Consider the following 22,682-nt stretch of genomic DNA (forward strand, 5'->3'; position numbering starts at 1 on the left):
CAGGAACTACACCTCATTGAGAGGTAAATGGAAGAGGTTCTGCAGCCTGCAAGCGTGAAAGAGCCACTTGAGGCCCAGTAGAAGAGAGCAGCCTGTTAGCACTGCTAATGAAGTGGAGAATTCAGTAGTAAACAAGAGAAGTCTTCGCCGTAAGGTGCCAGTTACTGAATGAAAAGCAGTGGGATGGAGCAGGCCCTTCCCTGCTGCTCAGGAGGGAATGGCAGTAGAACCCTGATTGCTGTTTGCACGAAGAAACAGCTGCAAAATGGGCTTTTCATCCCTGGGGAAATCCTGATGTCCTAGAATTTGCCTTTACCAACACCAGTTTAGAAACACTAAACATCTCACAGAACATAGAACATATTGCAGAGTCCAAGCAGGGTGTTGCAGTATAGCACAAAAGAGGACATGGATCTGCTTAAGGCTGTTTGGCTGCATTTCTCTCAAGAATATTTATTCACAGCCAAGTACTATGCCTGCAGGCACAACTGTCTGGTCCTGAACACAGACCCCTGCACTTCTGGGTGCTCAGAAGCACGCTTTGCAAGCAACGCTCCATTTTTAACTGCAACAGCACCAGAAAGTCTTAGAGCTCTCCATCAGAGCTGCTTACACCCCCTTCAACAGAGAGAGAAACAAAACCATTCCAGAGATGCACTGCATCACGTATCCAGAGCATCCACGCTGCTCCCTGGGCTGGCTGCATCTCCCAGGGCTGCCCACCCCAGCTCAGCCCTCCCCATCCCAGCAGAACGCTGCAGGTCTGTTGCTTTGGTTCTGAAGCATCCCACAGACAGCACGGACAACTCCATCCTCAGCCCTACAAGCAGCTCTGCTGGCACCCTTCTGTATTTGGTAGCCGTATTCATGGCAGCTGCACCTGCATGGGTATTCATGAGTGAACTGTTGGCTGAAATAGAACTGCCTCGAAAAAAAAAAGAAAAAAATCTAGCAGCTCTGGTCTAGACCACTCCATTGCATAACACACGGCATAAGCAGTATATATAGCAGTGCTCTTGCAATAAACCCTTTCCAAACTGGGCATTAACTTTTCTAAATGCCTGTGCAGCCATTTCCATTCACAATTACGTAGCCCTCTGCTGCTTCCTAAGTTTCTGCAATGTCATTATTTAACTTTACTTTACAGCCATTTATTGTTGCCTCTCCCACAGGGGCTGGCATATCCTTACTGAATAACAAGATGCCTTGTAACATGCACCCTTTTGGTTATCCTGAGTCCTCCCTGCCCTGTGACAAGCCCAGCTCAATTAACCATGCTTATTTCGGTCTCTGTTGTTTGTCCTGCAGGCTGTGGGACCCTGCAGGACCGCTTGCTTTGCTGCTTGGGTGCTCCCATCCCCCTGCCACGGGCATGCAGTGTTGAAGGTTCAGCATGGCCAGCACACTGTGGCAAACTGCAGCCCTTGAGCTGTGCCCACTGCAACTCCATCCCTTCTGGCCCCGCTGCTCTGCCCACAGTGCTTGGCTGCTGGGACTGGAATGTGCCTTTCCCTCCATGTTGTCCGGGAACAGGCAGGCATGGGATAATAGAATATATTAGCCCTGAGCCCATTCAGCCCCAGGCTCTTTACGAACAATGGCTGCTAACTGAGCTGATTTTTGCCAAATGACTGCCTTTCGTGCATGAGCAGCAAAGTGGAGCCCCCAAATAGAGTCCCATGCAACAATCCAATGAGCGCTATTGCCCAGGGCCCATTGTTCCACTGCTGCATTTGAGGGCATGGAGGAGTCGTGGCCTCGCCTGCCCTGGCATTTCTTCCCCAGTTTCCCACCACTGTGCCTGTCCCATCCCAACCCCAATGGGGCAGCGGTGACACAACAGCCACCGGCAGCGAGACAAGGCTGGCAGCAACTGTTCCATCCCCATCTCCATCCCCATTCCCATCCTCAACCCCGTCCCCACCCCCATCCCCATCATCTTTGTGCAGGGACCCTGCCGTGCCACCTCCTGCAGCAGGGCAGCTCCTGGAAAACGCAGGGAATATTTGCTTTAGCTCAGACCCCCCTGGTAGCCAGAAGAGATAGCCCCTGCTGGGGTCAGGCTGCCATGGAGGATGTTAGCTTTGCTGTGTTTGTTTTCTGGTTTTGCTCAGCAGATAGCTCAGAGCTTTCGTTAGCCATGAATGTGCCCTCACCTTCGTGCCTGGGGAGCTGCACAGAGTTCTGCAGCTGGGCAGCCCTGTGCTGCTGTCTGCACGGAGAGGGCACCCTGGCATGCAGCAGCCCATGCCCAGCTGGGGTCAAGACCTGTGCAGTTCCAGCTGACATCTCCTGTTAGTGCGAAATTAGCACCATTACATTCTATAGCTAAACACAATAAGCAAAGGGTTTACTAGCTGAGTGAGATAACACTTAAAGAACTCCAATGGCACTGCTGAAAACTCTGACCGTCTGCCCCTAATCCCAAGAGGGAACCCATGGCAAATATTTACAGGCGCTTATAAATATTTATCCCATAATAACTTGCTGCATTACAGCACATTTTTCTCTAGGAGGCTCAGCTTTGCCCTGGACCAGGTGCAGGCTGCTGTAGCATATATAAAGTTTGTCTCAATAATGTACAGCGAGTGCTGGCATTCAATAAAATAGCAGCAGCTGAGCAGCTCGTGTGAAATGCACTTCAAGTCATTTCTACCCAACAAAAGAAAAACGTGGCTCGGCAGCACAGGTGTGCAGCCACCTCAGTGTGGTGTGAGCCCTTCTGTGCTGCCAATGCCCAGGAGGTCAGCAGGGAGCCATGGATTTGCAATTCATCCCCAGCTTTTCCCAAATAAAAGCTTCTCTCTGCTCCTTCCCAGCCCTCCGTGCAGCACAACAAGGTGGAGCAGCACTGTGCAATTCTCTCTCCCCCAAGCAGTGAAGCAAACCTGATTTGCTCAGCAGCAAAGAGAGCCCAGCATTTTGTTGTGGTGGTGTTCCATTTGTTTGGAAACCAGACACTTATCTTCCCTCTAATAATTTATTGAGCTGTCTGTCCGTTTATTTATTTATCTTTCTCATGCTTGATGATTTGCAAGAGCACCAGCAGCCTGTGGTTTGGAAACCGTGCTTCAGCCTCTCTAAGCTGAACTACTAGAGATGGAGCTCTGAACTACTTTCTAACATGGATAAACAAACAGCATGGAAAGGCTCCATTGTGTATATTCTAGGTTGCTATTTTCTTAATCCCATCTCATTAAGATGGATGGAGTTTCTGCTTATTAGTAATTTGGCAAGTTCTTCTTTGTGTACATTCTGCACTTCTCACTAATGATGCTCTGCTTCAGTGATTAACAAAGGAGACTTCCAACCCAGTCAGGGAAAACACAGCCCTGCACTCGGGGCACTCGGACAGAAAGCTGATGTTCTGGAGATGTGATTCGTGGAAGACATGAAACTGCAGGGAACCCAGAAAGGGAAAAGCTGTGGTCATAAAACCTCTCCTTGCATCCAAATAATTTTGACCTAAGGACATTGGCTCTTTGATTTACATGCACAATTGCAGAGCTGACAGAGCCTATAACAAAGTGATTCAGGGCCCTTATGCTGCTGTTCTGAGACATGTCCAATGGAGTTGGAGTTGGCACTGCTACCGTCTGGATTTACAGCTGGCCATTAAAGCATGTTTACAAGCCTTTAGTACAGTGTACACATCTGGTAAATCATTGATCGAACAAATAGCTCCTGTTGTCATGCTCTCACTGTCAGATTTTTGCACCTTACCCAGCACAGATCCATCCACACCAGAACCCCTCCATGCCCCTGTGACCACATGTCCCAGTGTCAGCAGATGCAGCCACCAACCACACACCTAAACAGCTCCGTGGCACACGTTGGGCAGGAATGGAAAGAGGTGCGTGAGAGAAGAGAAAGCAATCAGGAGATAAATCCTGCAGCGGTGTAGAGCAAGCCCCAGGAGCTGCACCACAGTCTCATTGTGCTGCTGTGGGATCATCTGCCCAGCTGTGCAGTGATCTGTGGCCAAACCCTGCCTCCTTGTCCACACTGCTGGGCAAAGGTCAAAGGGTAAAGGGCAAAACGGGGCAGCAGAAACAAAGCTGGGTCAGCTCATTCATGCAAAGCTTTTCAAGAGGCTTTGGACGGATGGACAGACAGACATGGGAGAGCAGGTTGTGCCATGAATAGCAGCAGTAACTGTTGTGGCATCCGCACTGCCACCCCTGCATCCATCTTCTGTCCTGGTCCGTGGTTGTGGAAACTGAGCCATGCATGAACGCAGCACAGAACTGCTCTGAGCTGAGGCAGATTCTCTATCCTGGCACATGGGCAAGCACAGCTGCCACAAATCATTCTGAAACAACAAAAAAATGCAGTGAAATGGAACTGTTAGCCATAACCTCTGAAGGCAGCAGCTCATTAGCCCCAGTGTCAAATCCAGCAGTGCTTGAATCCACTCCACTGAGGGACCTCCAGATCATCCTGGAAGCCGAGGTCTTGCTCAACTTTTCTGAGTAAAAGCTTTTCAATTTTGCAGAGAAGTGCCTGCAGGGCAGCAGCAGCCCTGCTCCTGTGCCTCCTAAAAGGGGTGGGAAAAAGTGCTGGCCATGGCCCAGGCAGCAGTGCCAGGGGTGCAGGGAGGAGGTGGATGCTCCCCCGAGCCCCACTGCAACCCAGTTGGGAGGTGTTGGCTTGAGGTGGGTTTTCTGGGCCACAGCAGCCTCCAGATTTCAATTTTTTTTAATTGCAATGCATCCCGGAAGGATGAGAAGAAAACAGACTTTCCCTTCTCCCATAAATAGTTTTATGGAAGATTTTAAGACAGAAGTAAAGGAGAACCTCTTCCTTCTCCACTACACTGCATTTCAAACCATTTGCAGAAGGGAATTAATTAACACAGCAGCAGAGCCCAGAATTGTGCAGCTCTGAACAATGGAGATCCGAATTCTTCTCCCCTACCCGAGAAACACGAGCCCAAAATCCAAGTCCATAATTTTTTTCTAACCCGAGTCATTTTCTAGATTGATGGAGAAAATCTATAGCAAACATTTATGACTTTGCAATAAATAACCCTCACAGAAGGCAGGAGGAGCTCTGGCGAGTCTCAAGGTAACTTTCAGTGAGTGCCAGGGGTCAGGGCAGATCGGGATACGCAGCGTACAGCCTTGGGCTCATCTGTTTTGAATTATTGCTATTAGCCAAGCAAGCAGACCTCTCAATGGAGCGGCTGTGCCGCGATTCCACGCCGTATTTTACTTCTGCGGTAGGAGAGGAGCTTCGGAACTTCGGATCTGCAGGCAACAGAACTGGGGATGCGGAACGGCCCCGAATCGTCCCGAACCTCGCTGCGCACGGACGGGGCGATGAACGCCGACATTCGCCGTCGGAGAAGTTCCCCGAAAAGCAGCACAAGCTTTGTTTGGTCATTAAAGCAGGAAAAAAAAAAAAAAAAAAGAGGGAATCCGAGGAAATGCTTGAAGCGATTAGGTGATCTTAACTCCGAGGCGCTAAACAAATGCAAAGCGGTTTCCCCCCCCCCCCCTCCCGACCAACTTCCCCCCCAGCCCCTCGTGCGGCTGCAGAATGTAATCTCATTTCTAAACACACAATTACAGAAAATAAAAAGAAAAGAATAATTAATTTCTGCTTCCTCATGCAAATCCTCTGACCAATCATTTAGGGATCAGGGGCAATTCAGCTTCTTGTGCAAATTCCAAGCTGAAAGCCTGGAAGAAAAAAAAAAAAAAAAAAAAAAGCAAGTGAATGGATTTACTTTTCTAAGAACCAGAATTAACAAAGGTTCCATTTTCCACGGTTATGTGCCTGGCCAGACAGCCCTTGCTGACAAGCTCTCAAAAAACATGTGTTGGCCTGTTGAAAAGGCCCCAGTGTTGACTGACAGACAATCGAAGTGACAAATTGTTTCATTGTACTTGGCAGGGAGAGCGCGGTATTAGATAATTACAGCGAGGGGGGAAGCGGCAGGTCGCAGGTCAGAAGACACGTCTGACCCCGTTTTCTGAAAGCCCTGAAAGGAGCCTCCTTCGGGAGAACTCCCCTGGCCCGGCGGTGATTAAGAGCAAACCAAGGCGGAGGGCAGCAGGGATCGCCCGTCCCGACGATGGGTCGGGTCTCAGATGGCAGCATCCCAACCGGGAGATGCGTTGCTGGCAGCACGGATGCAAAGTGGCAGGAAAAAAAGCTCTTCTTTTTAATGCAGCAGCCTTCAAACTTCTCACTTGCTCCATCAGTAGGTGCGTGGAACCTCATTCCAAAATAATACGAGGTAGATACCTCTGTTTTCAGCTATTCATCGTTTTCATTTTTGGGGGCAGACATGAATTCTTTTGCTGGAAAGCACTGCGAAAGTGTTGCGAGGCTCCTGCTCAACGACAGATATTTCATTGCATGAAAACCCCTCCAAACTGCTCTCCAGAATGCCACTCTCCAAACTTAATTCAAACCATACAGGGAGCCCCGACGTAGAATCTTTCAGGCCTATAAAATGAAACAAATTGCCTTTGCGACCATATCTCCCCATCTGAGCCATGGCTGTAAATTCATTTTGTCCTCTCGGATCCATACAGCATTAGGTGACCTGAAAGGCTCCTTTGTTCCCGAGTCCTCCAGTCCCTTCCTCCAGCCCAGGTGCTGCTCTGTGTCACATCAGGATGGAGGAGGCCCCAATGGGTCCCAGCAGCCCCTCGGATGCACCCAGCATCCCGACACCAAGCGAAGGGGAACAGCAGCAACGTTTGGTGTTTCTCACAGGAAGGATCTGTGGATCCAGCAGCCCGTGGATCGCAGCTGGTTTGATTTACCAGTAACAAACACAATCCTGTTCCTCCCTCTTGCTTTTTCTGTGTAACACTCAATGTGGTACCCAGCAGCACAGGTTCAAATTGCCTTCCTGGGGCATAGGAACCTCCTCCTGCCCACGTGTGCTCAGTGTCCCATGGGAACACGGCAGCCTGGGAATGCCAGGGGTTGGCAAACAGCTCCTCCTGCATTGCTCCTCCTCACCCCAAGGTGCAGGCCATGGAAACACCAAGGTCTTGAGCCTGGCAGACCCAGCTTCTGCCCCTTAATGAAGCAATGCATTGCTTTTCTTTAATATTTCGTGCACACTCACTGTGCAATTTTAGTGCACTTATTCTTTATTTAAAGATGGTGGATCAGAATAAGCTGTTAAAATTATGAAAAGCTCCTCGTGCTTATGCTTGGTGTCATAAAACACTAAAACAGTGAATGGATCTTTCAGAAAGAGACACATTACATGGTTACCATTTCCAGGTTCAGCCTTCGTGTTAGCACAGCAAACCCAGGAGGTTCCTCCTGTGGTCACAGCGTTTGCCAACTTTTTATTCCAAAAGCTCAGCAGCGGATATCTTTACGTGAAGATCCAGACACCCTGAAAATATATATCTTTTGTTTTTCTATAAACTCCAGTAAAACTGTAGTTGGATCAAAGTTTGCATCCAAAAGCACATTCTTCTAGAATATTTTATATGCGCATAAAACATCTGAGAAAATTTTAACATCACGATCTTAACTGTTTTCACATTGCAAGCAGCTAAAGGTTAAGGAAACGCACTCCATCTGGTGCAGCATTTTTAAGCAGATAATTTCTGAGAGCACTTCAGGCAGGCGAGGGCTGCAGGAATGGGGCTCAGCCCATGTCACACTTTGTCCCCATGCTGCTCCAACTGACCGGGGGCTTCCTGCAGAAGGAGCAGGAGTTGTTTGTTCAAGCAAACCCATTAGGTGTTTATTAGTCTTCATTATGGAGTGCTAGAGGGTTAATTAGTTCAGGCTGTTCCTATAGGGGGAGGCACAGAGATCACAGCAGCTGATACCCGGGTTCCTGGGACACTCACCACTCAGAGAGATCTCTATTTTTATTTTTCTCCTTTTTATCTCTTCCCTGAGCAAATTAAGGGTGTCATTATCACATTTGCAAACTGCTTAGCACAAAGAAGAGCCCTCCTCCGGGCCAGAGGGGTGCCTCTTTCTCAGCTGCCACCCCTGGGCTTTGTGCTGGGGACAGTGACAGCGCTGTTTACTGTCTTTTATCATTGCAAAATTGTTAGTTTTGTTCGGAGCATGACATGGTGTCTGCTTATTATGCTCTGTTGAAACTAAACAAAATAAATCATTCTTGTATTTGTTTCCTCTGTGTTGATTTGTGGTGTGGTTGGCAGGGGACAACAAATGCTTCGTAAATCTCTGCAAGGCATTGAACCCTACAGATCAGAGGCCATGCAGCACTCCTGCCCAGCACTTGGGGCTTTGGAGATTAGGAGTGATGGAGAATGCTCCTGACCACCAGCACGTTGCCTCAGCCATTAATTGCCCTTCCATTAAGGCCTGAGTTCATCTAGTTTCAGCTTCCAGTCGACCTCAGTATATACACATTTTGCCTGCTTTGATCAGAACTCTGCTCCCTTTGTAAATAATTCCATTCTGTGGGAGAGGGGTAACTTACAACCTCACAAGCCTCAGCCACACATGCTTCCCGACAAGCCTTTGTACCAAGCTCCAAGCCAGGCACAACAGCTACAACGCACCTCCCCGTGGAGGGCTGAAGTCACCTTGCATCAGCCAAGAGAAATCCAAATCCAAAATTGCTTTGCTAGAAAAGCAAGGCTGTGTTCTCCCTGCTTATGAGGCAGAATCCATCCAGTTCCAGCTGTCTCTGGTGTGCAATGCTGGCATCCTGCTGTGCACAGGACATGGCAGTCCCAGTCTCCTGATGGACTCTGTTGCTCCCAGCTAAGGATTAAGGGTTAATGTTTCCTGCTGCTCCACACTGAATACATCTTGGTCATCAAAAGTCCTCTTCCAGAGAAAGGACAGCCCTGCACCACACATGTGAACAAAGCAGCCTGACGAGGACAACGTGCAAAATAGAAAATTGCTAATGCTAAAAAACATAGGATTGGAGGAAGGCTTGAAGCTCCTGGGGTGGCCCCAGCTTCCTCCAGCTGTGCCCTTCATGCAACCCAGGTGCATCCCTACCCACAGCCCTCCCAAAGCCTCCTGGACAAAGGCAAAACGCAAGCACAAAAATATATCTTTAAAATTGTGTGGTGGAGGATGCAGACAGTAGCTCAAGGCTGTTTACAGCACGGAGGAATGCAGCAAGAAAGCTGGGCAACTCTTTGCTATATTATATTTTAAAATAATGAATACAGGCATGCTGGTGGAATGCCACTGTCCTGTATGCAAAACGTGAACGTGTGTCCCATGGAGACACCCAGCACCCAACCAGGCCGTGTCCTGCAGCTGGGGGCACTGACTGTCTCTGAGCCCAGGTGCTGGAGCCTCATTCTATGACCCACATCTAGAATTACAAATGCCCCCGCCGTAGATAATGTTTGAATTAAATCTGCCTTCCATTTTTTCCCACGGCGTTTTTAATTAGTAAAAAAAAAAAAAAAAAAATCCACAACAAAACAGTCGTTTATTACCGCAGAGTAAAATTCTACGACCGTTTTCATCCCGCCTCGCACCAGCTCAGCGCACACGTGCGGATTCGCGGGGTCGAGAGTGGGCGGGGGCCGGGATTGGATGGGGCCGAGAGTGGGCGGGGCCGGGATTGCACGGGCCGGGATTGGACGGGGCCGGGAGTGGGCGGGGCTGGGCTGTGCCACGTGATTTCGAGGCAGGGGGAGCGGGGCCGTACCATGCCAGCGTACGTTAAGGGGTGTGCGCCACGGCCGTGTCATCCGTGCAGGGCTTTGGCAGAGGTCACGAGGGCAGTGCCTCAGTTGTGATTGGCGAGGGAATCTCCGCGCAGCCAATAGGAAGCGGGGAGCGAGTGCGCACGCGTGAGCTCGCCGCTATGTTTTGCGGTGGCACGGGCGCATGCGCACTGCCGCACTCTGGGCCCGATGAGGCTACGGCGCATGCGCACAACGTCGCTTCCGCCTTTTTCCCGGTCCGGAGCTTACCGGACGCCTTTGCGAGCAGCCTAAAGCGAGCGGCGGCGCCTGCGGGAGCGGAGCGAGGCGGCCGCGGTGCGATGAGGCCGCAGCAAGCGCCCGTGTCGGGCAAAGTGTTCATCCAGCGTGATTATAGCGGTGGGACCCGCTGCCAATTCCAGAGCAAGTTCCCGGCCGAGCTGGAGAACCGGGTAAAGCGGATAACCGCGCTGCCCGCCTCTGTGGTATTGTGTCGCTTTATGGGGTTTGTCTGAGCAGCCAGCGAGGGGTTACTGCTGATCTTTGGAGCTGCCTGGTTTGCTTTTTCCTGCTCTTTTTAATCTAGCAGCCTGCTGTGTATGAAGTAAGCTGCTTTTGCTGTTTTTCCTCTTGGTGGAATTGCAGTCGGTAGTTATTTAATTGCTTTGTGTTCAGGTTGTGTTGGAATTCACACTTGATCTGGGCAGATTTTTGATAAGAAGTTTAAGGTCTGTAATTCACGGCGTCCTCTGGACTTTGCTCTAAACACAGCGGCTGTTTAAATTGTCAGCAGGTGATATTTCTGTGAGGAAAGACAGAAAAAGTGGAAATAAGTGAAGTTTTTAGAAGATATTGATGAGTTCTGGAGTGTGAAAGGTGTGATGGCTAAATCTGTTTTCTCTTTCAGATTGATAGGCAGCAGTTTGAAGAGACTGTCCGAACACTGAACAACCTTTATGCTGAAGCTGAAAAACTTGGGGGCCAATCGTACCTTGAGGGGTGTCTGGCCTGTCTGACAGCCTATACTATCTTCTTGTGCATGGAAACACATTATGAAAAGGTAGGTTTGTTTTGTTTTCCTTCTTTCTTATGCTCCAGACTTCAGGTGATTTATGTCCTGTAAGTTTTCTGTTACTTGTGCCATCACTGTATAAATTCCATATAGGCTCTGGATCTTACTGTAGGGTGACTTAACAGAGGAGAGCCAAAAGATGATCAGGGGGCTGCAGCACCTGCCTACAAAGACAGGCTGAGGGAGCTGGGCTTGTTCAGCCTGGAGAAAAGAAGGCTGGGGGTGACCTCAGTGCAGCCTGCAGGACCTAAAGGGAGCCTACAGACAGGAGGGGAATCAACTGTTTGAAAGGGGAGAAACAGCAGGACAAGGGGAAATGGTTTGAAGTTGAGGGAGGGCAGATTGAGGTTGGATGTCAGGGGGAAGTTGTTTGCTATGAGAGCGGTGAGGTGCTGGAACAGCTGCCCAGAGAGGCTGTGGATCCCCGTCCATCCCTGGAGGTGTTCAAGGCCAGGTTGGATGGGGCCCTGGGCAGCCTGGGCTGCTGTGAGATGTGGAGGTTGGTGGCCCTGCGTGTGGCAGGGGGTTGGAGCTTTGTGATCCTTGAGGTCACTTCCAAACTGGGCCATTCTGTGATTCTGATTCTGTGACAAGTCTGTCTGATATATGAGCAGTGTAACATTTTCTGTACATCGTGGAATAATGCAATTTCTGTCTCTAGTGGGTACTGGTGCTCTCATGCTGGGTTCTCCTAACGTTGTTATATTTGTGGTATTGCTGGTCTATGGCTCTAAGATAGGGAAACCTAGTTAAGAAACCTGACTTAATAAACTGTGACTTCTCTGCTGTTCTATTATCAGGTTCTAAAGAAAATTGCCAAGTTCATTCAGGAACAGAATGAGAAGATCTATGCTCCTCAGGGCCTCCTTCTGACCGACCCCATTGAAAGAGGACTAAGAGTTGTATCCTTGTGTGGTTTCTAAGATTATTTCCTAATTTGTTAGTCTACAATATGCAACCTGTTTCTCTGTTAATATGGCATCCTCTAGTCATGTTCGGTCTGTGATACTGCAGAGTACAAGATCAGTCTGGTCACTCTCAGCTATGTGTTGTTCTTTAGTCAGATATTTATACTTCTGTCTGTTGTGTAGTTTTTCCTGAGATTTAGAAGAAGATGGCAAGGTTCACAAGCTCTCTGTGTGCAGAATTTTGTGTTCTTGTTGTTGGAACAGTCCTGAGCTGCATAGGTGACTGGTGTGCTGTTCTGTTTGCTTTGTAGCTCTGAAATTAACCTCAAAAAAACAGCTATGAAGCAGAAAGATCAAAAGTTCTAATATCCTAATGATTTTTCACTTGTGTTTTTGTAAACTTCGTATAGTATATTTCCCTAACAGCCTTTCTACGCAGATTGAAATTACCATTTATGAAGACAGAGGCATGAGCAGTGGAAGATAAAACTGTGGAGTCTCAGGTACTTATCATTACAGTAGATGCCAACCTCAACTTTCTTTTTTGTGCTCAGACTGGTAGACTGTCTCCTGCTGAAACAGAATATTTATCCAACTTCTGTGTGTAATCAGTGGCTTTTTACTTAAGTCTTGGGTGGTGTAGGTTTTCTGAATGTATAGCAATATATATGATTAATTTTATGCTACTGGATGTTAAGCCACCTCAAACAATAGCAGATTTAACTTAAACGATCAAGATTTGAGTTTGGTAAAATATGCATAAACTTAACTTGCACTGTATTAAGCCCAAAATGGCTTTCTGTATTTAAAGGATCTTTTGATTTTTCACAAAGTTTTCCTGGCATAAGTTTCTGAACAGACAAATATAAGACTTGCTCTTAAATCTCAACTTTAAAACAAAGCACTGTTTGAATGCTTATTTTGGTTTTCTAAACAATTTTCAGATTGATAACGTAAGAGATGAAGAAATACTTAAGAAAATCATTGATGGCACTGTGCTAGCAACTGTTTTTTCTATACTGCTGTGAAAGATGCAACTTTTCTTTTTGAATGTTTTTAGAGGTACCTCGTAGCAAGCTCTGTTTTAAAAGGTTTTGTGTTTCAAGTATCTATGAAATCAAGGTTATAACCCATGTTAAGAATCCCCTTGTATTTTACCTGGAAATCAATTCTAACATGTACCTTCTTTTCTAGCAGACAGCTCAACAGTGGACTTGATGTATCAGTTCCCCTACCTCCTACTTTAGAGCATCATTCCTCTTTTTGCTGCCAGATCCACAGTGCCATTTTCTACAGGGACTGACTTCCTAAAACTACTCCACGTGGTGTGACCCAGCTGGTCAGCATACATTTTGTGGCAAATTATTGAGCAGTGAGATCTCTCTTAAGTTTCTCAAGAAAAAGCAGAAGTGGTGAAGCTGCGTACTCTTCTGACAGAACCGCTTTAGCCCGACAGAAGTCTAGTCATGTAAATGTGGTGCTGTTCCTCCCTACTTCTTAAACCTTTCTGTACATCGATTGGGCTTTGGATATCTACAAGTCAGAGTGGAATTTTCCAGAAGAAAGGCTTTCCCTCAGGTTCAGTATTTCAGTAAGGGGATGTGGTGCCTCTTCCTGATGAGAAGTGACTCAAGGCAATGAGCGTTTTAAGCATCGTGTACTGATTCTTACAGAAAACTAGAAGGCAAAGCGTTTCTTGTTTTAATGTTTTGGTTATTCCTAGAAGAGAGGGAGGAATAGCTGGACTTTATTCCTAGTGTTTTTTCTACTGCTGTGTATGTGCTGTTATTGTAACTGTCAGGGCTGATCAGAAGAGGGAGTCTATTCATGGATAAAACAGGAACTACAATAAAATGGATGCTGAACCAATAAATATAACTCTTTCCCTACTCTGATTAATATGTGAAGTGTAAAACTGTTTCTTTATGAATTTATTATAACTTAGAGGAAAACGCTGATTCGAGAAACTTAGCTGTTGTGTAGGATGGTTTCTTAACTCTTGTCTGCTGGCACACTTTTGAGAAGTAGAGCTGTGCGTTATTTCCTATGTTTGTGCATTAACATTCCTCAGCAATACCTAAAAGCACGGTTCCTTAAGGAAAGGATGTTTGGATTTCAGTTCTGAGTGCCATTATCCAATTGTGGAAGGAATTCAAGAACTTAGAAACTGAGAAATTGTACAGAAGTGATGTTTTGGCTTTTGGTGGTGCTGTAGGTGCTACTGCGTCTGAAATTCCAGGCTTGTTCCTCAGCCACTGGTTTCTGTTTTTTTTGTTGTTGTTGTTTGTTTTTTTCTTTTTTGAGATTTGTTTAATATTCTCACTGTATAAGACTTGTTTTTTCTAAACTGTAACAGTGGTTGCCTTTCATGTCTGTTGCAATACTGGCAGAAGTACTAATGGATCAGTAAATTTTTTCTTAAACTGTGTCTGTGTCACGTTCAGTAGCGCTGTTTTTGAAACGCTTTCTCTTCGTAGCGCGAGATTGGGTAAAGGCACGTTCGCAAGGCTCAGCGGGGCTGCACCGCGCTAAATCCCGCCCCCGCCATTTTGTCGCTGTTCGCGCCGGCGCAGTGGGGAACGTCCGGGTCACGCGGCGCGCCGGCGCAGTGAGGAGCATCCGGGTCACGCGACGCGCCTGCGGAGTGAGCAGGATCCGGCTCACGCTGAGCGCCTGCGCAGTGGAGCTGTGGCTGTTGGGATGGCGGCAGCGGGCGGTGAGGAGCCGGACTCGGATGATGGCAGCGAGGAGCTGGTGCTCACCCCACTACAGCTCATCCGCAGCCTGGAGCAGGTAGTGCGGCCCAGGGATGAGCCTCGAGGCTTCCTGGGGACCTTTTAGACGATCGGCGGATGGGGCTGTCCGAGGAAGGCTCGGGGAGGCTGACGGCGAGGCCTGTGGGCCTGCTGGGCGGGAAGGGGCGACTCAGGGCCGGGGTCCCTAAGTGCACGATAGGAGATGTCTTCGCCTTTGCTCAATGCGTTCCTTCTCCTAGGCCTGGCTGAACGAGAAATTTGCCCCCGAGCTGCTGGAGAGCAAGCCTGAGATCATTGAGTGCGTGGTGGAGCAGCTGGACCACATGGTGTGTGCTGCGGGCTGGGGGAAACGGGGGGATGTGCTGCTGAGCCTGTGTAGTGTTCATTCCTGAGGAGAGCACTGGGAAATGTAATCAGTTTTTATTTTCCTTATGTGTCAAATGGTCATCTTTCTCTCTTTTTTTGTTGTTTGGTGTTTCAGCCTTTTCAGTTTCTTTTGCCTTTCTTTGCAGGAAGCAAACCTAAAACGGGCAAAGAAGGGAGACTTGAAGGTCAGCGTCCACCGCATGGAGATCGAAAGGATCCGTTATGTGCTCAGTAGTTACTTGAGATGTAGACTTGTGAAGGTAATGCTGTACAGAGCATAGAAAAGGTTTACTTAACTAAAACAGGCTAGGAATCACTCCTTATGTCCTCCCAAAGGATTTCAATCCTTGGGCACACTTTTCTGTTGTGGAGAATCACAGTATTGCTGTGATGTTCTGTTATAATGGCATGTTTTGTTTTGTTTTTTTTTACCTAAGCCAAGGTATGTGATCCTCCTGGGTCCTGTCAGATACACATATATCTGTGCAGCTTTAAGACCCCAGCTGACTGTATTGTTATCAAGTCAGCAGCAGGTATTTGGGCAGGCCTGTGTTTACTGCATACACCTGTTCAGGGGAGGATCACTTGTCAGGGAAGTCTGGGGGATTTTAGGCACTGAACTACTGAAAAGTTGGGTGTTAATTTTTTTTTTTTTTCTTCCAATGGCAGATAGAGAAGTTTTTCCCACATGTACTGGAGAAGGAGAAATCTCGAGCCAGAGGGGAGCCTTCCATTCTATCACCAGAGGAGTTTGCCTTTGCTAAGGAGTGAGTGGGCTTTCAGTCCATCTCCCTCTCTTTGCATGTGGTACAGAACTTGCCCTTGTGTTATACTGAACAGTTCTTAAGCCTTAGACAAGGTTGCAGTAAGATTCAGGTGTTTAGCCTTCCTTATGGACAAGGAAAGAGCTAAAATGAAATAGTTCTTCTGAGTCTGTGGCATACTTAGCATCTGAGCCAGTTCTGTCAGAGGGTTGCTTGTAACTGGATGACCAGGAGGTGTCACCTGTTGGCACTTTTGAGCAAATACTCTCCAAGCAAATTTGCATTTGACTTAGTTAGTAGATGCTCCAATGTTGTGGGTTTTTGTTGTATTTTTTTTTTTCTTCAGGTACATGGCAAACACCGAGACTTATCTGAAAAATGTGGCCCTAAAGCACATGCCACCCAACCTGCAGAAAATAGCCCTCCTAAAATCAGGTGAGTACAGGCAGACTACAAGCACTCAGGAAAATTACTGCAAATGGGATATGGAGAAAGCTCTGGGCTCATGTTAGCCACCTCCATCTGCTTTTTTCTTAAGCTGGGGCAATGCAAACTACCTCTTAACAGAAATGTCTGGCATTCCCTTTGTTGGCAATGCATTTGCTGCCCCTAATACTACTTTCTTCACTGAGCGTTCTGCAGAGGAACATGAGTGAGTGTTGAATCTGTGCTCTGACTGTTGTATCTGCAGTCCCAAAACCCAACCTGGACTCTTTCGTGTTCTTGAGAGTGCTGAAGAGACAGGAGAACATCCTGGTTGAGCCAGAAACTGATGAGCAGAGGTAGGTGGTCCTTCCACACTCAGAGCGTATGAACAAGACTTGTTTCACAAAAGCAGCTTAACGCCCTGCACCTGCCTCTTTCAGAGAGTACACCATCGATCTGGAGGAGGGCTCACAGCACCTGATCCGCTACAAGACCATTGCCCCTCTGGTGGCCTCAGGAGCAGTGCAGCTCATCTGAGTGAGTGGTGAGCGCCGAGGTAGGGCTGTGTTGCCTCCTGTACATGGCCCAGGTGGCAGTGAGGGGGGCAGGGCAGAGCTGGGCTGAGTGCCCCGCAGGGTGTGGCTTGGAGAGGACTGGTTGAGGGTAGCAGCAGGGCTGGGAGGTATATCTTTGAAAGCATTCAAAGCATTCTGCGTCCAGGCCTGGGGTCCCCAGTACAGGATGGATGTGGAGCTCTTGGTGTGGGTCCAGAGGAGGGTCACTAAGATGATCAGAGAGCTGGAGCATCTTTCCACTGAGGAAAGGTTGAGGGAACTGGGATTGTTTAGCTTGGAGAAGAGAAGGCTCCAGGGAGACCTCATTGTGGCCTTCCAGTACGTGAAGGGAGCGTATAAACAGGAGAGGGAACGGCTGTTTACAGGGGTGGATTGTGATAAAACAAGGGGGAATGGTTTTAAACTGAGACAGGAAAGGTTTAGGTTGGATATTAAGAGGAAGTTTTTCACACGGAGGGTGGTGAGGCACTGGAACAGGTTGCCCAAGGAGGCTGTGGATGCCCCATCCCTGCAGGCATTCAAGGCCAGGCTGGATGTGGCTCTGGGCAGCCTGGGCTGCTGGTTGGTGACCCTGCACCTAGCAGGGGGTTGAAACTCAGTGATCATTGTGGTCCTTTTCAACCCAAGCCATTCTATGATTGAAGTAAACGAGCAAGACATCTTCCCTTCTGTGTTTCCAAGGGGCTTATTGCCCCCCATCCCTCTGACATAATCAAGGTCTTGATTGCTTATGACATGCTTGGAATGCAGCCAGGCTTCTTTCTCTCAGCGTTGCTGAGTGAGGGCAGTCACAGCACTCACTCACAGGGCTTTGGCAGAGCCCTGCCATAGTCCCTTTGGAGCCCCAAGGGATGGATGAGTGTAGACAGCATTTCTTGAGATCTCAGACTAGTTTGACAGCAGATGTGTACAGAGCACATATATCTTCAGAGGTAAATAATCCCTTTGTAAATGCAAGGGTACGCTTCTTTAAACCTTACATATGTGTTCATTCTTGCCCCAGTTCAGTGCTGTTTGTTAAATTAGGCTATCAGGTGAAAATTGGCTGCTGGAACGGTGTGGTTAACTTGTGTAAACTCCACCTTTCCCCATCAGCTTTGATCTCATCACAGCCTGTACAACCTTGGATGTTGTGCAAGTGCCCAATCCCTCTGAAGTGAACTGGAGGGATACTTCTACACCACCTTTGCCACGTGATCCATTGAGCAAAGAACACACATGAAGGTATTTGCTGGCAGAGCAAATCTTGATTATAATGCAAGGAGCAGGAAGGATTCGGAGCAAATTAAGGATGGAAACTGCAACTCAGAACAAAGAGAATGTCGTGAGCAAGCAGGAGAGAACCCTAGGGTCATGTGAGTGATACTTAACTCCAGTTTGTTACCAGCAGTAGGAAGGGGGGTTGGAGAGTTTACCAAGTTTATCTCTTGTCTTTCTCAAAGTATTGCTTGGAAGATGCCATGAGCTTAGGAATTTGGTTTGTCTGCTCTGAAGGATAGTTATGCAGGCCAAGCAGCAGGTCTGTCCTTCTTTGGAACGTCTCAAGGCAGAATTTACCTTGCAGATGGAATGAACTTTGTTCTGCCTATGCAGCTTCTGTCCCAGTGTGGACACAGTTGTCCACAATGCCTTCTAACTTGTCTAGAGAGAAATTACAGTGATTTTATTTTTTCCTGGTGTTCTGGCAACAGTAGCACTATTCTCATAAAATATCTACCTTTGCTATTTCAAGTATCTCAGATTTGCCTGCAGTGTAGGCCTGGATTTGGAATTGCTTCCTGGCCTTTGTGCTGATAGTGGCTTTTCTTGCGTGGTCCAAAGAATGATTGCCTACAGGAGCCCTGAGCATCTGTGTTTTCTCTGATCAAGCTGTGACTCATTACGATTGTGATGGAAGCTTTGGAAATGTCAAACAGCATTTGTAGGTTTGTCACAAACCTTCTTCACCAAGCAACTGATTCACATGTAGTATGTCTTGATAATGCCCACGTACAATTTGTATTTCATTCCATTGTTTTGTTACATGCACAAGCTTTGCATAAAACCAATATCAGAGCAGAATCTGCACTGAAGATTTAAATGCTGTCATTTCACCTCTGGAAATTCCTGGATGTTGATCAACTCCTGCAAGGGGAATGAAAGGCCTTTCTGCTTTTCTGGCCTTTTCTGACCCCCTTCTTTGAGCTGACGGACTTCAGGGAGATTACAACACGGTTACAGTTAATCCTCAGGTTTGAGGCTGCCTTTGTCAGTGAACTCCAGGGCAAACGGGGTCTGCGTGATCAGCAGCTGAGGACTAGAAGAGCTCTGAGGAGTTCTGTAAGCTTGTGTTTCATGCTGCTTGCAGTGGTAATGGAGTACAAGTTTGGCAGGGCTTTCCTAGAACAGTCTCTTGCTGCAGAGTGAGAACAGAAATCGTCTTGATTTTTGCCTTACCTCTTGTGCTTTGTATGCTATTCACATTACTTCCTCTAAGGCTAGCATGCTGCCTTTGATTTCTGCAGCAGAGCATTCAACTCGGCGTGCAGGGAAACTTGGATCAATAGCACAGAGTGCAAAGTGACAAGGCAGAGGGCATATTCGGGAAAGCTTCAGTGTGCAGTTGGTGGGATGCCTTATTTAAGAATTGTAGTGATCAGTTTCACTAAAATGGAGTTACTGTAATGGTGGCTCAGGATAAAGCAGCTTTCTGCTGTGTGCGCTCTGAAGATCCTCCTTCCAGAGAATGTGGGGTTCTGCTGCATTCTCTGCTTGTAGTTTTGAGGGTGGAAACCATCCAGTTACTTTTGTGCTGAAACAAATGCTGGGGTAAGGGAGACAAGCTGTTCCTTCATGTTGATTACATGGGGCAAAAGCTCTTTTTGCCCTGCTGACCCTCATGCATTTCCTGATTCCTTGCTAATACAGCCTGGTACCTGTCAGGTGTATGGACAGACAGGCTCACTTTCCTTCAGGACAGGGCCCTCCTTGCACCATGCTCTGTGGGGAACAGGCTGGTGTTCTTCTGTACCCCTTTCACTGCCAGGCAGGCAGGGTGTGACGCAGTGCATCTTGCAGTGCGAGTGGCTTTGCATGTGTGGTTTATAGTGTTCCTAATGAATCCATTTAGATAAAGTGGATTCTTTTTTAAGTATAGATGTTAAGAGGAAGTTGTGTTTAATCCTTAGGAATCAGTAGCACACACCTCTGCCCAGCCCTGAAGAAAAGGCTTTGGATTGTACCCTGCTCATGCCTATAGCTCAGGCAGCCTCTCAGAGGTGACAGAAGCTCTCAGTCAAAGTCATTCTTAATCTGCTGCTGCAAAAACGTGCTCTAGAAGAGCTGCTTGGAGAATGTCTGTAAGACTTTCTCCTTAGCCCTATTTAGTTTGACTGAACAGTTGTCCAGGCAGCTAGTACTTGCCCTACTACTGCACCTCACGTGGCTGCTGCAACGTGAGCATCAGGGGCCCATGCCCTGTCCTAGAAGCCAAATCTTCACCAGGGCTGATTTTTCCTAGAATGCCTTGAGCATGGCTCCTCTCTGGAGTCTTGGAGCCAGCAAAATTACTGCAGGCTGTGCAGGATTTTTCAGAATGGCTGTTAGGCTGGAATTGGTCAGGCTAATGGTGAGATTCAGTTTAAGCGCATCTGAAAATGCTTTTTGTGTCCTTCCATGACTGAATACCTGGGATACCTGTGGGACTGGATAATGTTTCACTGCTAACGCAGTGCTTCTGTTGCCTCATCTGCATTGGAGGAAGGGGAAACATCTGCAACTCAAGGAAGAGATGCTTTTGGCTTGTATTTTCAGATGGAGGGGAAGACTCATTCATCCACTTTAGTTTGTGCCTATGATGAGAGTGGGAGCAGCTTCTCTAGGGGCTGCTGTAGAGATTGGACTGAAATATATCACCTGTTCTCTGTTCCTTCCAAGGTGTTGATAACTTGGGTTTGCTGTGCAGTGAGCTCTAAATGCAAAGTGGGTGGATGGTGAAAGAGGTCACAGGGAAGGCACTGGTTGGAGTTGTGATTTCACAGTTAAGCCAGATCTGCTCTCCTGAGGGCAGGAGAAATGTGGAGTAAGTACATAAATTAGTAGGAACCTTTTTCCATGTCTCTGTTGACACCCCCAAGTCACTGAAGAGGAATACGTGCTGTCAGCCTGTGAGGATGTGATGAAGGAATGGTTCTCAGAAAGCAACAGGTGAGAACTAACAAATTGCCTGCACTGTATGTAACTACACGTGCAAAGCTGTGCAGTTCCTGCTATGCAATCCATCTCAGCAGTGCATAGAGGCCCAGCCATATTTTAGCATGGGCTTTCTCTTTCACTGCCCTGGCTCACCCTGCTGTGCTGCTGTGTGACAGTCTTTCCCAGAACTGAGAAATAGCTGCCTTAAAGCTGACACGAGGAACCAGTTGGAAATTCTGCTGGAAAGGTTTTGAGAAGTCAAAGGTCCAGAAGCAGACAGGTTATGAATACCTGAGAAATAGCCTTTAGTTCTGTAAAAAAAAAAAGTCAATTTGCAGCCATGCCTCTGGGAGATGTTGTTTGGGTTTGTAATTTGGGCAGGTGCAGCCACAGTTACCTGTTGCAGGGTGAATACAATGTGGCTTGTCCTCCAACACCCCTTCCTGCAGGCCCTGCCATACAAGTGTATCTGGCTCCTGGTTACCCCCAAAGGGTTCTGTTGTGCTCCTCCCCATGCAGGAGTGTCTGACCAGCAGTGACCTGAGTGCCACACATCCTTGTAGGGGAGAGTACAGCTTTGGCTCTTTCTTTTTTTGATGTTTCTTATGGACTGAGGTCAGGGCTGAACTCTAGGCTTCTCCCAGCCACACACAGAATTCATGTTTGCTTCCAGCCATTCAGAGTGAGAAGCAGCATCTTGCATTGTGCTGAAGCAGTGGCAATGGAAAGCTGTGTATAAATACTGATAGATGGGTTGTGTCATGAGCTGATCAAGATCTGTGCTGTCAGCAGGAAAAATCAGGTCTGCTTAACCTAAATGGCTAGACAGCTCTGGAGAGATTAGCAGGTAGTACAGGGCAGGGGTGATCTGACTTAGGTGACAGTCTTTTCTATCAAGGAGTCACATGTGAGCTAAACAGTGAAGGTGATTTTGAATGTGAGTGTCAGGGACCTCACAGCGCCCTGTTTTTCAGTGCAGAAGGGTAAGAAGCTTCTGAATTGCGTTTTCATACGAAGCACCTATGAAGGCAGGCTGAGGGAGCTGGGCTTGTTCAGCTTGGAGAAAAGAAGGCTGTGGGGTGACCTTATTGCAGCCTGCAGTACCTAAAGGGAGCCTACAGACAGGAGGGGAATCAACTCTTGGAAAGGGGAGATAACAGCAGGACAAGAGGAAATGGTTTTAAGTTGAGGGAGGGCAGATTGAGGTTGGATGTCAGGGGGAAGTTGTTCGCTGTGAGAGTGGTGAGGTGCTGGAACAGCTGCCCAGAGAGGCTGTGATGCCCCGTCCATCCCTGGAGGTGTTCAAGGCCAGGTTGGATGGGGCCCTGGGCAGCCTGGGCTGCTGTGAGATGTGGAGGTTGGTGGCCCTGCGTGTGGCAGGGGGTTGGAGCTTCGTGATCCTTGAGGTCCCTTCCAACTCTGGCCGCTTTGTGATACAGAGCGAGTCCGGAGTCTGGGATTTTCAGTGCTTTTAGACACCTGGAAATAGTTGTTTCAGAGTAAGCACTCGAAAAGAGACGCATGAAAACAGTTCAAACCTCCCAACGCCAAAGAGGAGCGCACTTTTCTTCCTGTAGCTCCTCGTGGGGTGGGGGTGGCGGCGTCCGGCTGCGGGGCTCCCTGCGTGCGGGGCCGCCGCGGACGGGCGGGCGGTGGCGCCGCTGTGCCGGGGGAGCTGGGGGGGGGGGAAGCAGCCCAGGCCCTCATTGGCCGATCCGGAGCGCGTTCCCGACGCCTATTGGCTGCAGCGACAGCCGGGGGGTGTCCCGGTCGCGGGCGCTTCTACGGCTCCATTGATCGCGCGGCGCCGCCGGTGGAGCGAGCGGACGGGACGCGATGAGCTGCGGCGAGTGAGCGCGGGTGGGGCGGGCGGAGGGAAGGGTGCGGGCTGGGAACGGGGCTGCAGCCCCAGCTGTCCGGCAACCAGGGCTCATTGCCTGACCCCTCTTCACCTCTAGGCTTTTCCAGGTCTATAGCACGCGAGCTGTCACTCCCCCAGCT

At 48.3% G+C, this 22,682-nt stretch overlaps 2 protein-coding genes across 6 annotated transcripts; both read left to right on the forward strand.

Annotated features, from left to right (window-relative positions):
- Window positions 1-9,834: 9,834 nt before the first annotated feature.
- On the forward strand, window positions 9,835-14,049 carry GOLGA7 (golgin A7). 3 transcript variants are annotated; one of them, XM_010723143.4, is made up of 5 exons: window positions 9,835-10,126; window positions 10,549-10,701; window positions 11,514-11,615; window positions 12,061-12,124; window positions 12,816-14,049. In XM_010723143.4, exons 1-4 carry the CDS (start codon window positions 9,983-9,985, stop codon window positions 12,106-12,108), a joined length of 447 nt encoding a protein of 148 aa, XP_010721445.2. In that variant the 5' UTR covers window positions 9,835-9,982; the 3' UTR covers window positions 12,109-12,124; window positions 12,816-14,049. The 3 variants fall into 3 exon arrangements, with proteins under 3 accessions (XP_010721445.2, XP_010721444.2, XP_031412611.1); XM_010723142.4 differs by having other exon boundaries at window positions 12,819-14,049; XM_031556751.2 differs by having other exon boundaries at window positions 9,845-10,093.
- A 202-nt stretch (window positions 14,050-14,251) lies between these two features.
- GINS4 (GINS complex subunit 4) lies at window positions 14,252-18,588 on the forward strand. Of its 3 annotated transcripts, none has more exons than XM_010723145.4 (8): window positions 14,252-14,414; window positions 14,617-14,703; window positions 14,890-15,003; window positions 15,413-15,510; window positions 15,854-15,942; window positions 16,199-16,289; window positions 16,374-16,489; window positions 17,604-18,588. In XM_010723145.4, exons 1-7 carry the CDS (start codon window positions 14,322-14,324, stop codon window positions 16,468-16,470), a joined length of 669 nt encoding a protein of 222 aa, XP_010721447.1. In that variant the 5' UTR covers window positions 14,252-14,321; the 3' UTR covers window positions 16,471-16,489; window positions 17,604-18,588. The 3 variants fall into 3 exon arrangements, with proteins under 3 accessions (XP_010721447.1, XP_019478200.1, XP_019478201.1); XM_019622655.3 differs by having other exon boundaries at window positions 16,374-16,477; XM_019622656.3 differs by having other exon boundaries at window positions 16,374-16,470.
- Window positions 18,589-22,682: the final 4,094 nt, after the last annotated feature.

This window comes from Meleagris gallopavo, chromosome 24, assembly GCF_905368555.1.
Source record: "Meleagris gallopavo chromosome 24, MGAL_WU_HG_1.1, whole genome shotgun sequence".
NCBI classification, from domain to species: domain Eukaryota; kingdom Metazoa; phylum Chordata; class Aves; order Galliformes; family Phasianidae; genus Meleagris; species Meleagris gallopavo.